At 35.3% G+C, this 19965-nt stretch overlaps 1 protein-coding gene across 6 annotated transcripts in view; it reads left to right on the plus strand.

Moving 5' to 3' along the window:
* LOC127881427 (complement C3-like) overlaps window positions 1-19965 on the plus strand; it is a 70600-nt gene that overhangs the window by 24180 nt on the left and 26455 nt on the right. For all 6 annotated transcript variants that reach the window (XM_052429306.1, XM_052429307.1, XM_052429312.1 and 3 more), the window contains 8 exons: window positions 5660-5804; window positions 6285-6352; window positions 6647-6804; window positions 7380-7463; window positions 11976-12113; window positions 12980-13076; window positions 17059-17163; window positions 19616-19804. In XM_052429306.1, the coding sequence (XP_052285266.1) occupies window positions 5660-5804; window positions 6285-6352; window positions 6647-6804; window positions 7380-7463; window positions 11976-12113; window positions 12980-13076; window positions 17059-17163; window positions 19616-19804 (984 nt within the window). The remainder of the gene's footprint in view (window positions 1-5659; window positions 5805-6284; window positions 6353-6646; window positions 6805-7379; window positions 7464-11975; window positions 12114-12979; window positions 13077-17058; window positions 17164-19615; window positions 19805-19965) is intronic.

Below are 19965 nucleotides of genomic sequence, written 5' to 3' on the forward strand. Positions count from 1 at the left end.
AAACAATACGGAATGTATTTACTTTCCCCAGTGAACATTTCTCTGATATTTTAAATTGTATAAACACGCATTTTTTTAATTCTAAGTTTAAGAATAGGTTAGTCTTTCCTCATTTACCTCATCTACCCTACCATTGGATAATTTATCAGATAAGGTCTATAATAAATAAACGGCGTTGCTTGTTGAGCAGAGCTTGATATCTTACAAAACATAGTGAAATAGCCTTTCTTTCTGTTGACAAACGAGCTGCACATCTAGCGGAAATACATATGACATAAGTTGCACTTGCGCTTAATATTTATTTAATACGCGTTTGACTGTTCTTTCTGATTTCTGAGCATACCAAGTATAACATCTTGGTAAAAAGTGTGTGTTTTAATGAACCTGATGCGTTTCGAACGAAAATGAATACTTCATATACGATTCCGAGTAATATGTTGTAAATCCATGCATTGACTGATATTAACACTTACTAACGGGGTATTATATCAGCCACCTTTGTATCAAGATGACAACAGCGTATATGTAAGATAAAATGGTCTAATTTGACTCGATTATGAATCATCAACAATTTTTAAATGAAAACATGAATTAAATATTCGCGGAATATCAGGTTTTGTATTAACTGTCTGGGATTCATATTGTTCATTGTGGAATATTCGATAAAAAAGAGTAAAATTTGAATCCTATTTGTACAAAGAAATATTGCTAGTTTGCTGTATTGCCCACATATTTCATAAAATGTAACATATTTCCACACATATTCTAAGAAATAATTATTTTGTTTACACATTAGGGGGGAACACTATTTATTTCTGTGTTTTTTATGAAGCTTTTACACACAAAATACCGGTAATAATTCAGAACATACACCACACAACCAATTTTTTATTAAGATTTCAAGACCATGAAAATGTCCATTTAATGTAATGAAGGAGTACACGTGATTACACAAAACTCAAACATCTGTTCGTTGAAGAAAAAATGGGTGATTTCATAATATAATATCATAATGTCTGCGTTAGTATCGAGACATGTAAACGTTTAAGCAGTTTATGAAATATGTTATGGCTTTTTAAGATGTCAGTATCTTTCACTTGAGTCCAATATTTAACAACAAAGGATTAATGTAGTTAAAAAGCTATATTGTGAAAACGACACGTTCAGATCTCCTAGCCAAAAGGTCTAGATATCAATGTTCTACAAAAAAATAACATTAAAAGGTTCTTAAGATTGCGTATAACTGGTAAAATACCTTAAAATTGGACATTACTAATATTATAGAAAATAACATAATTTACTAATTTGTTGTTTATCAAATCTTTTGATACGGTAAGCCAGTTCGATCGTTTTATCATACCTCTGCATTGATATCTGCCTGATATAGCGTTGCATGATATATAGGATCTGGCACGAGTGGTCATATCATACCATATTTTATTAAACGAGTTTATATATGGTGTTAGTAAGCGAGCCTTTGGCGAGCTTACTAAGGAATTTCCCGGACGAGTTTAATACAATATGGCATGATATGGCAACGAGTGTCCGATCTTCTTTATCACATGCTTTTAAATGAGGAAATAAAATAAATATTTACGCAAACATAATGATAAATCCCGAATGTTGTTTACATTTCGTGACGTCAATTGACGTCGCAACGTCATTTCAGAAAATTAACAAAATGCGATTGTTCAATCGAACGAAAACTAAGCCAATGAAAAACGCTTTAAAAGTATATTACACATGTGTAAAATAAAAATAGTCATACTGGTTATACTACATGGGAAACATGGTATGGCATGTGATAAAATGTTTTATATCATGGTCAACTGGAAGTTCTTATATGAACCAATGTTTTTACAGGTCGTTCATATTAATCGGAATCAACTATAAAGTTATCATTTAATATAATCAGATTTAACAGGACAAACAATTTTATACCAAGATGTTCTATATTTTATACACGTAAAGCAACAAAAACAGCAAAAACATATTTTACATGTATTAAGCGCAAGTACTCATGACGTTATCATTAACACATCAAACGTCAAAATCATATTTATTCCCGCATAAATGCAGCGTCGAAGAGAATATTTTTCACAATTTCTTATAACATGTGGGACGTACAGGTATAATAAACAGAAAAACAGATTACTGCTTTATCGTTGTGTAATATATCAGGCTCAGCACGAATAAAAAAAACGGCTCGGCAATCCTCGCATTTAATTTTATTCTTAGCCACTCCTGACAAAACTATCAGGTAGTAACCTGTTATTTATGTATGTACACATATTTTCAATTTGTGATAATAATATTAATGAGCTAAGAGTTTCTTGCAATTGTACTTTCGCCGTGTTTGCTTAGTTAATTAATCATTATAATTGTATATCACTATGTATTGTATTATAAAGTATGACAACGTGACAACGTAGGCCATCCAGAAGTACACATAATCTTAATATATGCGTCAAACAGCACAACATTTTATAGTTTCCCATGAGAGAGAAAAAGTGGGGATATTGTGATGATGTGCGTCTGTCCGTCCGTCCGTCCGTCCTGGCCACCGGCTCCTCCTACACTATTAGCACTAGAACATTGAAACTTACTTACATGGTATCTATGAGCATATGTGCGACGGTGACATTGACGGAATTTAAATCTGACCCCTGGGTCAAAAGTTATGGGGGTTGGGCCGGGGCCGTGCCAGCGATTTTCCTGCGACCGCGATTCGAAAAAGGCTCATAACTACTGTGTCCCTTCAGATATTGCTTTTATATTTGGTATGCATGTGTATCTAGAAAACACCTATCCATGCGCATAAAAATGTTTACCCCTGTGACCTTGACCTTGAACTTTGCGTCAGCTTTTATGTTTTGAAATCTGCCACCGCGATGCGAAAACGACTCATAACTACTGTGTCCCTTTAGATATTGCTTTCATATTTGGTATGCATGTGTATCTAGACAACACCTCTCCATGCGCATAACATTTTTTACCCCTGTGACCTTGACCTTGAAATTAGAGTCAGTTTTCAGGTTTTGAAATCTTTGACCGCGATTCGAAAAAGGCTCATAACTACTGTATCCCTTCAGATATTGCTTTCATATTTGGTATTCATGTGTATCTGGACAAGACCTTTCCATGCGCATAATTTTTTTTACCCCTCTGACCTTTACTTTGAACTTGAGGTCAGTTTTCAGGTTTCGAAATCTGTGACCGCGATTCGAAAAAGGCTCATAACTACTGTGTCCATTTAGATATTGCTTTCATATTTGGTATTCGTGTGTATCTGGACAAGACCTTTCCATGCGCATACATTTTTTTACCACTTTGACCTTGAACTTGATCTCGGGCCAGTTTTCAGGTTTTGAAATCTGTGACCGCGATTCGAAAAAGGCTAAAAACTACTGTGTCCCTTCAGATATTGCTTCATATTTGGTATGCATGTGTATCTGGACAGCACCTTTCCGTGCGCATTCAATTTTTTACCCCTGTGACCTTGACCTTGAACTTGGGGTCAGTTTTCAGGTTTCAAAATCTGCGACCGCGATTCGAAAAAGGCTCATAACTACTGTGTCCCTTCAGATATTGCTTTCATTTTTGGTATGCATGTGTATCCAGACAACACCTATCCATGCGCACACACTTTTTTATCCTTATGACCTTGACCTTGAACTTGTGGTCAGTTTTCAGGTTTCGAAATCTGCGACCGCGATTCGAAAAAGGCTCATATCTACTGTGTCCCTCCAGATATTGCTTTCATATTTGGTATGCATGTATATCTGGACAACACTCTATGGGCATAACAAATTTTACCTCTGTGACCTTGCCTTGAACTTGGGGCCAGTTTTCAGGTTTTGAAATATGCGACCGCGATTCGAAAAAGGCTCATAACTTCTGTGTCCTTTCAGATATTGCTTTCATATTAGGTATGCATGTGTATCTGGACAACACCTTTCCATGCGCATAAAATGTTTGAACCCTGTGACCTTGACATTGAACTTGAGGTCAGCGTTCAGGTTTCGAAATCTGCGACTGCGATTCGAAAAAAGCTCATACATGCTGTGTCCCTTCATATATTGCTTTCATATTTGGTATGCATGTGTATATGGACAAGACCTTTCCATGCGCATCAAATTTTTTACCTCTGTGACCTTGACCTTGAACTTAGGGTCCGCGTTTAGATTTTGAAATCTATTATGTGGGTATCAACCCAATCAGAAGAATTGCAAGCATTTTCATCGGACAAAGGAATTATTCAACAATGAAGCTTGTGTTTTGAAAACACATATAGTGTTACACAGTAGTGGCGCAGAGATGTATTTAGTAGTAAATTGTTTGTGTTAACTCATCTGTGAAATGGTTTAGCTCATTCATCTAATGTTTATACAAGGGATTGTAAAATATTGGCGCAAAGGGACACATGTATATAAGAGAAGAGATCGAATGCAGTCAAGCATAAAAAGCAAGAGAAACTCATGGAATAGCGCCTCAATAATCTATAAAAGGGCTGAAACTTTCAATTTGTTCAATTACACTTTAAGACTCATTACTGAAAATCTGTCAAAATGTTCAAGTGTGAAAAATGTGAGAAACAATTTAAAGCAAGATGGACTTTGAACAGGCACAGCAAAGACAGACATGAAATTCAACATTTTCATTGTTGTGTACAAAATTTCTCAGACGCTACTATTAAGTCAACCATTTATCCTCAAAACATGACTTTTCAAAAACAGAAGCAAGAAGATTGGCTTCAGAGCATCTTCAGCCATCTCATAAGTCATTCCAATGAGGATAACATGTACATAATGGACGTCAGTGAAGTTGATTCAGTATTAGATTTGTTAGGAGAGCAGGATGAGGAGGAGAAATTAGGGTATAGATTTTCACTCATTAATTAGGTTATTTTACATTAACTTCTTTATACTTAACATCTCTTATGACAATACGGTCAATCTCAACTATGCATGGCCCCAATACCAAACCTTGGGCGCCCCTGGGTCAAACATGCGGCGTGGGGATACGCGTCGGCCTCTGCCGCGCCATTTCTAGTTTAAATTATATTTTAATTGACAAATATTATATTACATTGTTTGTGTTTTTAATTTTAATTGTTGCTCAGTTTTATCTATGCGTAAATGTTGTTTGAATACTTATAGGCATAGTGTCGTTCAGTGACTTAAAGGGACAGTCAACCACGAATGAGGAAAAAAGAAGAGTTCTAAAATACCTTTTTTACAATTACTAGTTTAAATTGATTAAATATCATGACTAGTATATTACATTACTTGAAAAAAGTTCATAGTTTCAGAATATTCTGTATTAAAATTTCGCGATGTAAAATCGAAAGTAAATCGCGATAATAGGTGACATAACGATATACACACTATAAATAACGCAAGAAGATTTATCTTTTCATATATAAAATATATACAATTCACTACGCATGCACAATTTGCATTCCTTGGTTTACCACGTGACGATGATGACAAATAACTTCTAATTGTAAAAAATACAGTATTTAAAAACTTTTCTTTTTTCGTCATTCGTGGTTGACGGTCCCTTTAACCCTATTGATACTTATATCTATCTCCTTCTGATTGAGTGTTTAATGTTTGTTTCCTATATTATATAGTTGTTCATATGCTATTTTTCCCAGGATCAGATGTTGCCAGTGGCGGATCGGTCTTGAGTGACCAAGATCAATATGAACAGGACGTCGGCATCTTAGCAGGATTTGGCTTGTCGTTTAAAGTTCGTAAAATCTTCCAAACATCGTACTTTTTTGAAGAACACATGATAAGGTAAACTGTCATCAAATATTGGACAATCACATAAATATCAATTTAAAACAGTCACTGAATGTGTATTAATGATAAAGTTAAAAGGTAACGTAAATAGCAGCAACGTTTTTTACACATGATATTACAGCATTGACATTTTACGATAGCTCTCTGTTTATTTTGCTAAAATTTATGATAATTTAAATCATCACCATTAGACTGAGAGTGACATTTGTGGCGATTCTAGGCCAACTGGTGTTATAAATGTGATGATGCTTTATGAGTTATAACGTCGACATTAAGTGGAAACATGCTGCGGGTTAATTACAATTAACGATATTCGACACGATGCGACTGTCATATATACGAAACACTTTAAAAGTTCACATATGTTTAAATGTTTATGCATTTAAAGAAAGTTGGAGCGCATTTAGGGATACCCCAATTCGATAATAACGTGTTGCACTTTTAAACAATGAAGCAATTATCGTCTGTTTTCAGTGATAATGGACTTACCCTCGACCTTAAACATAGAAATTCTATAACAGAATGGTCAATTCAAGCCATAGGTAACTATTTAAATGACAGATTGGTATCATCTTAAATAGGAAAACGATAAATTGTCCATACAAATTCAAACTTCGAATTCTGGTTTCGGCATACTGTTTGTATGCATTTTAACATTCCCATTTGTACTGTTGAACTGTTGAACTGTCTATCATACTTTTGTCAACATTTAACGTAAGATTAGATATAACGATCACGACCGTAATGTTTAATCCTTGAAATAGCGTGAAATGGTGCACAGTGCTGCTTTATATTCAAATGGAAGATTTGTGATTTTTGTTTGATTTTCATTGTAGGTATATCAGAAAACACCGGAGCCTGCATCGCAGTTCCAAAAGAAGTGAAAACCTTAAAAGAGTTATTTGTTCAAGTTGATCTACCATACAAAGTAACACGAAAGGAAATGTTCAACGTGAAAGTGACAGTGTCTAATTATATTGAACAAGAACAAATTGTAAGTCATTTCACGCGAAAGGCTTTTGTGTTTTTGCTCATGTATTTGATATTAGTTTGAATATGATAAATGCAATTGATAGCATACATAATGTTAATTAGGTGAAGTTAAGCTTTAATTGTTAACAAACTATGCCAACATCATATGTTCTTTACATTATAACAGATAGTTAACACCAGAATATATCACGACACTGGATAAGAAGTAAATTGTATTACCATCCGTGCGTCTATCCGTTAGTCTTTAATTTGTTTTAAATATAATACGCGACAAAGTATGAGTTTTAATGTCCAACACAAATAAGCAATCAACAATAGCAGCATGATCCTACATACACATGTTGTAACCAACATTATTATTTAACCAAATTTATAGCTTAATTAAGTACAAAGATGGCTTACATCAAAGCTTATATTTAGTACTGACTTGAGGCCGAATAACGTCGATAAAAGATTTCGTACAATGTGGTATGCAATTTTTTATTTTCCTGAATCATTAACCTAGAATATTAGCACAGTCATGTGCTATCTAATTTTGCATAGCGATGCAATTTTAATTAATCCTAACACTTATAGGCGCGTGTCTACCTGAAAGGCGTACGCGGTTTGTGCTATGGCGTCTCTCCCGGCGAACAATCACCACAGCAGCTAATCACCTTGGTGAGTAGCATATTTCTGTTATATCCGTCACTTACTTTTTTTATCTATATTGTGTTTGCCGCAGGAAGAGGCTATCCGTTTAAGCACCGTGCACTGCAATGTTATTTTGAAATAGAACGGTATTCAATAACAGTTAGCAAACTGAGACAAATTTTGAACACCATATACATTTACACATGAAATTACAATATAATTTGAAGCCCTATAAACAATCAAAATCAATGGATATTCCTTAAAATACTTCGTTAAATAAAGTTAACATATAAACAAATCAATGTTCCTTATAGCAATACACAAATTTTCAACTCTAGATGGGGTATAATAACATAGATGTAATGAGATAAAAAAAGTGTAGTGTGACAATATATATCTCTTGAATTTCCGCGACGATATCCGAACATTAACGAGCGAAAGCGCGGACCTTATAGAAAGCACAAGCAAGTGAACTCCAAATTTTAGATAAAGATAAAAGATCCATAAACACAGTTATGTATTACCCTTCATACACTTTCATTGGTGCACGCTGTCTTTTATTTCTTGCTGAATCGCTTATAGCAGTGCGTTCTCTTTTGAGCTCCTCTAATAAATAACATAATTATTCATGAGAACTGTGTCGTGCTTCCGATGCCACCAAAAGCCAATGTCACTTTCTTTCGTTTAACTTTTGGCTGTTTGCTATAAGGCACACTTTCTTGTTTTTATGTGTTTTCTTTATTTTACGAAATATTGTGTCGAAGTATTTGTTGATTTTGAGTGTTATGGGGCTTTAAAATCGTTTTTTTGTATTGTATCACATAGATTTGTTACTTTTACATACAGAAAAATCTAAGTACAAATGTCATTAATAGTGTGTTGCATATTGTGAAAATAAACATTACTGACCGAGGCCGAATCTGTCCTGAATGTCTTTTGATATAGGAAATATGAACCTCCAGATATTTTATCGAGTTGAAAAGTCTGGGTAACATCTGGAAAGCCTTAATTTAATTAAAGCTCTAAATATGCTACACAGTACAGGACAATTTATATGTATGTAACGGCTTACTAAACAAACATTAAGACGGCCAAAAGACCAAATGGACAAAGAAAGCTTTCAGTATATACAAACTTTACTTAGTTGCACTGTTAATAACTGATGGTTTATGAAATGAACACCCTCTGTTACTTCATACCATACGAGAGAGAATCACCGAAAATATAGTCCGGTGATACCGCGTTTAGTTGTTATTAATCCTTTGCCTTCACATAATTTTGTTTGATAGCATAGAAAACACATCGGTTCGTAAATATCTTACCTTTTTGTGAAGAAATTAAGTACCACTTTGATATGATTGGGCATTTTATCTTCGATATCGGCTACCTACTACTTAAGTTTGGATGGCATTTTGTTTATTATGAAGAGAACTAGGTATCGGTTTTTTTCACGCTTATCCCACTTTTAAGATTACTGGCATCAACTTCATAACGATCATTGGTGCATTAGATAAGATAAATAATTAGTGAAACAAATCACATACACTTTTACCTTTTATATCATGAGCTTGTTTATTTGTATGTATTTAAATAAAAAAATATGTGCATTATATATAAAATAACAAAATAATATTTACAAGCACAGCTTTAAACAACAACAAATGAAGTATAACTTTAAACTTGCTAGTCCTCTCATGGCAATACAGTTTAAATACGGTTTACTGTCTTCTCTTCAGGTTTAATGTGTTGATGGTGGGCAATTGAAAAACAAATTATTGGAAGCATCCAAGTAATATAAACGAGAAAAACAAAAACATTTTATTTCAATTGACAAGTATAAAGTTTTAGTGATTAGTCACTATCGTAGCAGCACGCCTTTCTACGTAAATAATACTAAAAATACAATGACATTTTACTTTTGCTGCGTTTACACTATGTTCCCGGCGACCACGACAATCACGTTTCTGGCCACCGTGGAGGAAACTGGATAAACGTGAGGCAACGTAGGGGAATGGGATAGCCAAACGTGACACAACGGGGTTTCCGTGGTTGCCGTGCCAAAATTTTAAACTGTCAAAAAATGTGCAACGGCAGCCACGGCGGAAATGAGAAACGTGATAGAACTTTTTAAACGCAACAAAACTTGACACTACGTAGCATGCCGTAACAGAACCCGAAAAGGGTCCGTACTCTGACGGGAATCCTATTCATTCCCCGACATGTTAAGTTTCTATCAAGTTTTGTTACGTTTTGTTTCGTTTTGCCAAGATTACCACGGTAAGCTAGGATAATTGACAGTCGTTTTGCTACGTGTTTATTCCGACCCGTTAGTGTGTGTTGCGTTTTGCAGACAGATGCCTTACGGCCAGTTGAGTTGTTGTACGGTCTGACACGATTCGCGCGGTCTGAAGATGAGTATAGAAAAGCCGTTCTATTCAGAAAACTTTCATTTCAGTCTGAACACTCGATCAGTATAATACCACCACGAACCAACAAGGACCTTGGCCTCATTCTCTACAACGCAAAGATTTTATTAATGCTGCAAATTAGCAAGCAAACACAAAATCATCCTCGTCGTTCACATCCATGTCATTGGAATTATTTTGTTATAATAAATACTGTTGCTTGAGAGTTTTCTTCTATACCCGGAGCACAATCGTGCCCTAAACCTCTGAGATGTCCACGTTTGATCCGCACGGTACCTTGACAGAACGTGAACAATGAATAACATACGTGTACAATGTATCAGACCTGCATGACAAACGCAAACAACGTGCGTGAATTTAACAGAACGCATCGTACATTGAAGCAACATTTATACATCCTTGGCAGACCGTGGATGAAAACTTAGCGCACCGTCCAAGGGCCGTCACGGATACCTTGATAAACCGTGAGGAAACTTAGCACAACCTAGAAAACGTTGTATTAAATGTCAAACATTGCAACAGTCACACGGCGCGATACGTTTCGGACAAACGGGACTGCCGTGGCTGCCGGGAACATAATGTAAACGCAGCATTTGGCATGTTTCTATAAGGTTAAAAAGCTATCGAACATCGTGAAAAAACCTGTCTTTATCCTTTACAAAACATATTCGACCGTGCAAGAGTTTGTGAATAACACATTGATTAAGTGACAAATCGTTGCTATAATAACACACGTTATATGTAAAAAAAACAACAACACATACACTGCCGTCTACTGCGTGTGCCGCCGTGTGACGTCATTTTACTATGGCATATTTCCGTTCGGTATAATAGCTATCGGAATTCGTGAAATACTCTCTCAATCTTTAAAACACTTAAACAACTGTGAAAGTTTTTTTAAATCGTGCAATTTTGTTGTTATTTTGTTGTATAAGTGAATTGATTAACACGTAGATACGCCGTTTCTCGGATATGTCTATATCTGATAACGTTGGCAAAGCTTTTTGAAATTCGGCACCAGAACTAAGAAGTCATGTTGTAGATATGTGGCATGTTTCGGATTACATCGATACGTCGTACCCACCGATACGCAGTACTCGAAGGATATATACAATATAGTGCGTTTTATATATATATGAGGTTTAGATATAAAGGTTAAGAAATAAAAATATATGTAAACAATCATAATACTAGTACATCGTTTTAACCCATAGTGGCACAATTCGTTTAATGATATACGTTTGACTCCAGTATATATACGACTATGTACTTATTTGAGAATAATGGGATACTGATTGATAAAAATATTGTGTTGTAAGCTATCTTACACTAGCTTGTCGTAAAAATCATGTCAATTATATATCATTCATGTAATAATAGCAATACATTAGCCATCACTTGCTAACTTCGCAACACAAAAATATAGGCAGACAAAAGTATCTGGTGACATAACAATATTTTAATCAGATGATGTGTATTCACGTTGTCTTTAGATAAACAAACACGCACAACAAAATGTATTTAAATAACGACGATTGATGTTGCATAACAAGGATTTCATTTATTATATACACTCAAACAGCGACATTGAGAACACATAAGTTGTTAACATCATGTAATGCTCGAATAAAAATAAGTATAAAGGCTTAATGGGACACGATAGCTGTTTTTAAAAGCATTACAATTCTTAAAATACATACTCTTGTAATGATCTGTCTTACATCATACTTTAACGAGAAAAAGTCGCTAATGAACGCGTGCACATAGACATTACCCTCATATTATCATAATATTTGGGAGTTTAAAAAGCATATCCACAATATGTATTATAAATTATTCGATTTATTTGCAATATAACAGCTAAATTGTTTAAATTTTAAAATATACCATATCAAGGCAAATGCATCCTTGTGAGGAAATGAAACTATCAAACATATACAAGTTTCAGCAAAACCCTTTCTAGTGTAAAGAATTCCAGAACCTAGCATCCTTAAACACAAATTATCTGAACAAGATAAGGCAATAGAATGTGTGAAGTACTCCTATATTTTGATTATATACTTGCTGCAGCCCACATGAAAACACATGTGTAATTACACAATCTGACTTTAAGCCTCCAAACGGCGCAAGGACTCTGACGTTTCCAATGATACCCCTGGAAGCAGGAACCTTTCCAATCGTTGTGTCGGTATTTGTGACGAACGATAACACACCGAGCGCAGATATAGTGGAAAAACATCTGATTGTTGTGGTAAAATGTCCATTTACTATCTAGTTTTAACTGTCTTATTTGAGGGACAATTCCGTTACATGGCTATCCAATTGGCATGTGTGAAGTTTCTAGCAATAAACTAGTGTAGTGGACACATATCTTAAAAACTATTGCGTCTGCAAGGGGGAAGAGGACACTTACAACGAGCGAGGCATGGTATAGGGGAGATAACCCTGGGTTATGGTGAGGTTAGAGTTAGTGTAAGGGGTCAGGTTAGGATTAAGGTATGAGTTAAGGCTTACCCTAACCCAAACCCGACCCCTAACACTAACGCTACCCCTTACCCTAACCCTCTAACCCCCCCCCCCCATGCGCATTACAATACCATGCCTCGCTCGTCGTCGTTGTCCGCTTTCCTCTGCAAGGTTTCATAATTATGCTCATTAGAATGTCATAAAAAATGCACATTGAGCAATCAACACACATTTTTTAAGAACCCGTGCAATGTGTTAATTTATATATGAACAAATGTTGAAGAAACACAACTATTTGTTTGCGCACGTACCATTTATCTAACGATTCGACATGGTTTAAAACTATAAACAGTTCATACTTATGCTGGCCTTAGTTATTGGTCTTGGTAAGTTGTCCACCATTAGATACCCTGCAACACGTGTTAAGTTTTAATTTCATTAACGTTGTAGTCACACAGAAATATACTTGTTGCACTCGATATTGTGCCTTAAATGGTGCTTGCATTTATGAAATCTCATGTTCAATACGAATGGGGCACAGTTCGGACAAAGCATTTCAAACCGTTATTAGACAAGTTAAGGGCCTTACATTAAATCCCTGACTAATTTTTAAAAATAGTATATTATTATTTCAATGTATTTTATTTCTAGAATGAGGGTATTAATGAAAAACTGAACTTAACTGTATGCCTTGATCCGAATAACCAAATGGAAAACTGCATCCATGGTCCAGAAGTCAAATACAAAGGTAAATAAACAGTTTCAACAGTATCCGTGTTTGTTGGGGAGCGTTGCTACACCCCGTTATGCAATAAACCTTTTTATTAGTAAATGTATTGCAAACAGGCTGGAGTGTTGCAATTCGAAATCTGTATACCATCCGGTTTTGCAATAAACCCGTTTTCACAATTGTTGTCGCACAACGGGTTTGATTGTCTTGTTGCAATTGTATATGTTTAGAACAACTTGGTTTGCAATAAACCCGTTTTGCAATAATAGCAACGCACGTGTACAAATTGATTCACATCGATTGAACACTATAAAGTCAAGTCTAAACAATGTCGTATTTATTGATTTTTTTTTCCACATAATGATACATGTATACATTTTGACAAAAAATAACCGACATCGAAAGTGATCGATTTTATGATACATATGATAAAAACATTACACAATTTGTAAAATATTGATATCAATCCAAATTCGTATTGAAATGAAGAAAACTCATAAATGTAATAATTTTATTGCAAAAAAGGTTGCGGTGTCATATTAAAATTTGATACTTGTATAACAATCCGTTTTGTAATAGTTATAATTCCGTTTGAAATATTTCAAACAGCCAGTTCTGCAATAACCCGTTTTACAATAAAATCATTGCACATTTAGTTTTTGATTAGAATGGATTTGAAACATTCCAAACAGTTTCATGTGTCGTATCTAAATAATATTATAACAAAGACAACCATTGAGTTTCTACTAAATATTGAATGGAAGGTGATGTATTACGAAATGAATACGATAAAGCAACACAGCATGCGTATGGATATTGATGTCAACCAATTTAAAACTAAAGTTAAAATGATGCATGAAGGCAATAATTTATTGAAAAGCGTGTTGACATGCCTTATTACAATGTGAATTTTGTATACCAATCCGTATCGCAATAAATCATCACATATATACTTATTGTTTCAAATTGATTAAAAACCCTATGAAATGATTTTTAGCTCATCAATTTTTGGAAAAAAAAAATGAGCTATTGTCATCACCTTGGCGTCGGCGTCGGCGTCTGCGTCGGCGTCTGCGTCGGCGTCTGCGTCGGCGTCCGGTTAAGTTTTGCGTTTAGGTCCACTTTTTTCAGAAAGTATTAATGCTATTGCATTCAAACTTGGTACACTTACTTACTATCATGAGGGGACTGGGCAGGCAAAGTTAGATAACTCTGGCGTGCATTTTGACTGAATTATGTGCCCTTTTTATACTTAGAAAATTGAAAATTTTGGTAAAGTTTTGCGTTTAGGTCCACTTTTTTTCAGAAAGTATAAATGCTATTGCATTCAAACTTGGTACACTTACTTACTATCATGAGGGGACTGGGTAGGCAAAGTTAGATAACTCTGGCGTGCATTTTGACAGAATTATGTGCCCTTTTTATACTTAGAAAATTGAAAATTTTGGTTAAGTTTTGTGTTTAGGTCCATTTTATTCCTTAAGTATCAAAGCTATTGCTTTCATACTTGCAACACTTACTAACTATCATAAGGGGACTGTGCAGGCAAATTAATGTAACTCTGACTGGAATTTTGACAGAATTATGTGCCCTTTTTATACTTAGAAAATTGAAAATTTGGTTATGTTTTGTGTTTAGGTCCACTTTATTCCTACAGTATCAAAGCTATTGCTTTCATACTTGCAACACTTATTAACTATCGTAAGGGGACTGTGCAGGCAAAGTTATGTAACTCTGACTGGCATTTGGACGGAATTATGGACCCTTTATACTTAGAAAATTGAAAATTTGGTAAAGTTTTGTGTTTTGGTCCACTTTACCCCTAAAGTATCATAGATATTGCTTTCATACTTGGAACACTCGCAAACTATCATAAGGGTACAGTAAAAGGACAAGTTGCATAACTCTGGATGTCATTTTCACGGAATTATGGCCCTTTTTCGACTTAGTAACTTTGAATATATGGTTAAATTTTGTGTATCAAGGCTATTGCTTTCAAACTTCAAATACTTTCATGCTATCATGAGGTTTCTGTACCTGGCAAGTTGAATTTTACCTTGACCTTTGAATGACCATTTACTCTCAAGGTCAAATTATTAAATTTTGCTAAAATTGCCATAACTTCTTTATTTATGATTAGATTTGATTGATACTTTGACAAAACTACTCTCACCTGACATACCACAATGGACTACACCAAAACCATCGCCCGTGCCCCACCCCCCTTCCCCCCCCCCCCCGAATCCCCCCCCTATTTTTTTTTTAACATCATCTCACAAATGACCACCACACCCTCACACTATAACCCCCCCCACCCCACCCTCTCCCCAATTTTTTTTGTAAACGGTTAAAAAACAAAACTATTTATTTTGATTATTTTATGTTTGAAATACCGTCCAGCCATCGCACCCAAGAATCCCCCCACCCCCCCTCCCCCCACCCGAATCCCCCCCCACATTTTTTTTTAAGATAATCTCACAAATTACCACCACACCCTCACACTATACCACCCCCCCCACCTCGACCCCCCCCCCATTTTTTTTTTGAAACGGTTAAAAAACACAAATATTTATTTTTATTATTTTATGTTTGAAAAACCGTCCAACCATCGCACCCAAGAATCCCCCCCCCACCCCCCCACCCCCCACCCCCCCCCCACCCCCCCCCGATTTTTTTCCCCTTTTTTCGCATTTTTGGGAGATAATGTAATAAATGTCCACACCCCCACACAATGCACCCCTCTTCACTCCACCCCTCCCGCCTTTGTGATTGAAAATGAGAGTCCCTTCACCTTTAAAAAGAAAATAGATGAGCGGTCTGCACCCGCAAGGCGGTGCTCTTGTTTTTAATGTCGTCTACAAGATAAATATGCAAAAACAACACATAATTTGTATATGAAATGCTGGTCACCCATTTGGGAATACATCGAAGGAAACCCAGAAGTGCAATGATTTAATTGCAAAGCGGGTTACAGTGTGTATTTTATTATAGCAACCCGTTTCCCACTTAAGTCGTTTTGCAATAACTCATCACACAGGTTCTACAATAGTCACATTTATTGAAAACTTTGAAAATAACGTATCAAATGTCGTTTAATAGGATTTAACAGAGGTGTAAGACTCTGCTTAAAAGAAATTATATTGAAAATGATTACTTTCATGAGTAAATGTGATACCAGAATTAGTTTAAAACAAGATTTCCATAATGCAATACGCAATTGAAGAACACCCAGATATGCAATATTTTAGTGCAAAACGAGTTTGAGTGTTTTATTACAATAAAACCGTTTTGCAATAGTTTTTGCATAAACGGATTTGTGTGTTTTAGTGTAATTTGACATTTGTTTTCTAACCCGTTTTGCAATAAACCCGTAATTATCAACAGGGTACACATATTTCTATAAAACTCTAGTCCTTGCAGGGCGAGCGCCTTACAATAGTCACTTTTCTTTCTAACACATTCACTTAACCTTCACATATGTGTAAAATAAAGATAAAAGGGGGCTAACATACTTTTTTTTCTGAAAAGTCAATTAACAACAGTCCTTTATAGCGCGGAAAGCATGCGAAAGTTATACTCTATGTACAACATTACGTCATTCTTCCTCAAGGAAAGCGTGGGCATAAATAGTTGATTGCTGAATAAAAACTTCGTAGCGTAGAGAACCCTGAGATCTTTCCTTTTTGTAATAGAATTGGAAGTGCATTTCTGACAAAGGTTATTGTATACACATTATGTGGGGAGGGAATATATTCGGCTGAATGGCTGATATGATTACCATGAATGTGATTGACAGATGGCGTAATGTCTTCGATGTTTGGAAATTGCTATTACTATTTGTCACACGACTCAAGCGTGAATGTGGATGAACGATGAAGGCATACATTAATTGCAAAACGGGTTTATTGCACTACGGATTGTCAAAGAGCTTGCATTCGCATGATTTGTGTTTGTATTTTTGATTATTTCAGTTTTTTCTTATACATCTTATTTGTTCCAGTATACCGACATTTGGATGACTCGCCGACTGTGAGCATGGAAGTAGAGCTACCATTGCCACTATCGTCTTTGCCTGGAACTGCTGTTGCTAATGCATACATTAAAAGTAAACATTTTTTTAGTAATTTTGTATTGAATATTACAATATTTACTTGAAATCAATATTATACACACCCACGTATACGCGCTGTTTATATTACTTGATAATCGGTTTGGATAGCTGATTTGAATTATTTAAATATTTTCGAAGATTGTAAATATGCTTTCGAGGAAACCTATATATAACTATACAAAATGTGTTTACATTTATTAGTGAAAGCATACATTAGTTTTGATCATTTACTCTGAGTACGTGTCACCAAGACAATCAAGGAATATATATCTTAAATATATTTAAGATAACAGTTTGCATATGCTAATTGTAAGCGATTGGGAAACTGTGATGTCAGTCATCCGACCGTGCATCCGTCCAATTAGAAATGTATCCGTCATTTTGTTTCTTCAAACGACATCTCTTTAACCTCTGGTCAAGATTTGGCAAAACCCTCTTTGGTTGGTCCCCGATGGAAATATTAAAATCGCTCATTTTCTATGTTTTATGAGGACAAGGGCCAAAAGGGGTTTACAACTAAAAACGTTTGCGTAACATATTCTCCTCGGAAACCGCTTCGAATTAAGGTCCGCGACAAGGTTTGTACGAAGTTACCACTGGCGTCAGAATTTGCCTCGCTAAGGAGGTGACCAAATCTGCCTAGACTTGCATTAGGACATAATGTGTTTTAAATCTTATTTTCTCACATCACAAAGCCACATGCAATCAAATTTGGTATGACACTTCTTGTTTTTTCAAATCATGCCCCTGTAGTCCGAAACTGGTGACGCGTAAGGGGTCGCCTGTGTTTCTTCATCGACACACATTATTTGAACCCGCAAAACACAAAGCATTTATACAAGTTTCGTCATGTAGCATCATCTAATGGTTTTCTACACAGTTGTTTAAATAAACCGGCGGCAAAAACTGAACTCATACTCGTAGGCATAAGTTCTGAAAAAACAAACAACACAAAATTGAACAACTATTTTACTTACGTGCACAAATGAGTGTTTAAATCAACTAAAAGTAGCCAGACAAAACGTTAACAAAACAGTGAACTTAGATTAGTGTCCAGTTCCCCCTTACTAATCGCATGACACACCTTTTTTATTTCTAAAATACGTTCAACCAAGAATGATATTTACAATCGCTATTTCTCACTAAGGTTAAACGTTTTACATTAATAACATTAGTATTTGAATTAGTATAGTGTAACATTGTGTTAACAGGTCGTTGCTCAGGCGCAGAAAATCCCGAATGTAAACAATAACAATCAACTGGTGTAGAGGGTAATGTGTGAGGCATATCACGTATTTGTCAAAAAGAATTCAACGCCAGGCAGTCGTTAAGTATTACACATTCAAACAGACATTCATGGCATTATGGAATATAATGTTATGCCTTGTATAATATGCACCTCTTTATAATGAAATATATTTTTGATTTGTACAAGCAACATGAAGGTCGTACGGAAAACATAATTCTAGTGGAAGTTCTTTAGACATGTTTCGTGAGCCAACATATACTCATAGCACGACTGTAATGTAGTCAATATCCACTTTTTTCGTAATCCGTTTATGTCAAATATCAATCCACTGTTCTTATATGTGTTTGTTTTATTGTTATTATAAAAAGTGAAACTCCAGCTGCTGGAGCAGTATTACCTCCTCATTATACACAATTAGTTGGTCCTTTATTTAAGTGACTAATTGCCATACAGTACGAAACAGCACAATACGAAACAACATACACACATGAATGTCATTAAAGGGAATTAATAGCAAAACCTGGAATATGTGCGATAGTATAGAACTGTTATTAAACCAAGAAAGAAATAAAATTGAATGTGCTACGCTTGGGTTTTAACCCTGGATGTCTTATCAACGATGCGAGCGCAATACCATTTAACCATGGACGGTTTTGTATTAATATCGTAGTTAAAACGCTATCTCGCTCAAACACGTTTTTAAAATGATCAATGAAAAGCGCCTCAAACCTTTAATTGCATGTTTCCGATTTCGTTTAATCAACGAAGATATATTTTAAACATTGTTCTTAACAAGAGTGTTTTTCGTATATATAAAATAATGCATACGTTTTTGTTTTGATTCTTTGACAACTTAAACATTATGGTTTTGCCTGACTGATGAAAAGTTCTACATAGTTATTGTATGCCAACATACAATTCGATCGATTTAAAACAAAAATGTGCAATAAACAGCAATGCAGTGCTATTTGATCAACTCAAAACATTTAGCCTTAATCACATACACATTGCCATAAAATGCCCTGCGCAGAAGAATATGCAGTATTATCTCGTAGTATCTTTACCCATATAAAAATAACGTGAAGCCACACAGTAAATGAGATATGTATGATTGCAATCCTGAACAGCTGTAATGAAAAGTAAATATCGGGTAACAGAGTACGCTTACATAGTCAGCCCCTTTGTATAAATCACCAGGTAATCTGATGGATGATCCGGTTTCTTGTGTACTGGAAGGAGTGGACAAAATGTTCAACGAACCTCAAGGCGATGGTGAACAAAACATGATGTATACAGCAACTATTGTCTACGGAATGTATTTCCTGAAGCACACAGGGACAATGAACGCTCAACATGAGGATTATGGCATTAGATACATGAGAAATGGTATGTGAATAACACGCTTTATATATTGCATGTTTTATTTGCAATATATTCCCTTTTATCGTCGCTTTTTGAAACCACTTTCTAAAACTATTGGCTCATTAAACAATATTCAAGTAAAGTTACATATTCAGTCTTTTCATATACGTGTTAACAATGTGAAC

This window comes from Dreissena polymorpha, chromosome 5 (genome assembly GCF_020536995.1).
Source record: "Dreissena polymorpha isolate Duluth1 chromosome 5, UMN_Dpol_1.0, whole genome shotgun sequence".
Lineage (NCBI taxonomy): Eukaryota > Metazoa > Mollusca > Bivalvia > Myida > Dreissenidae > Dreissena > Dreissena polymorpha.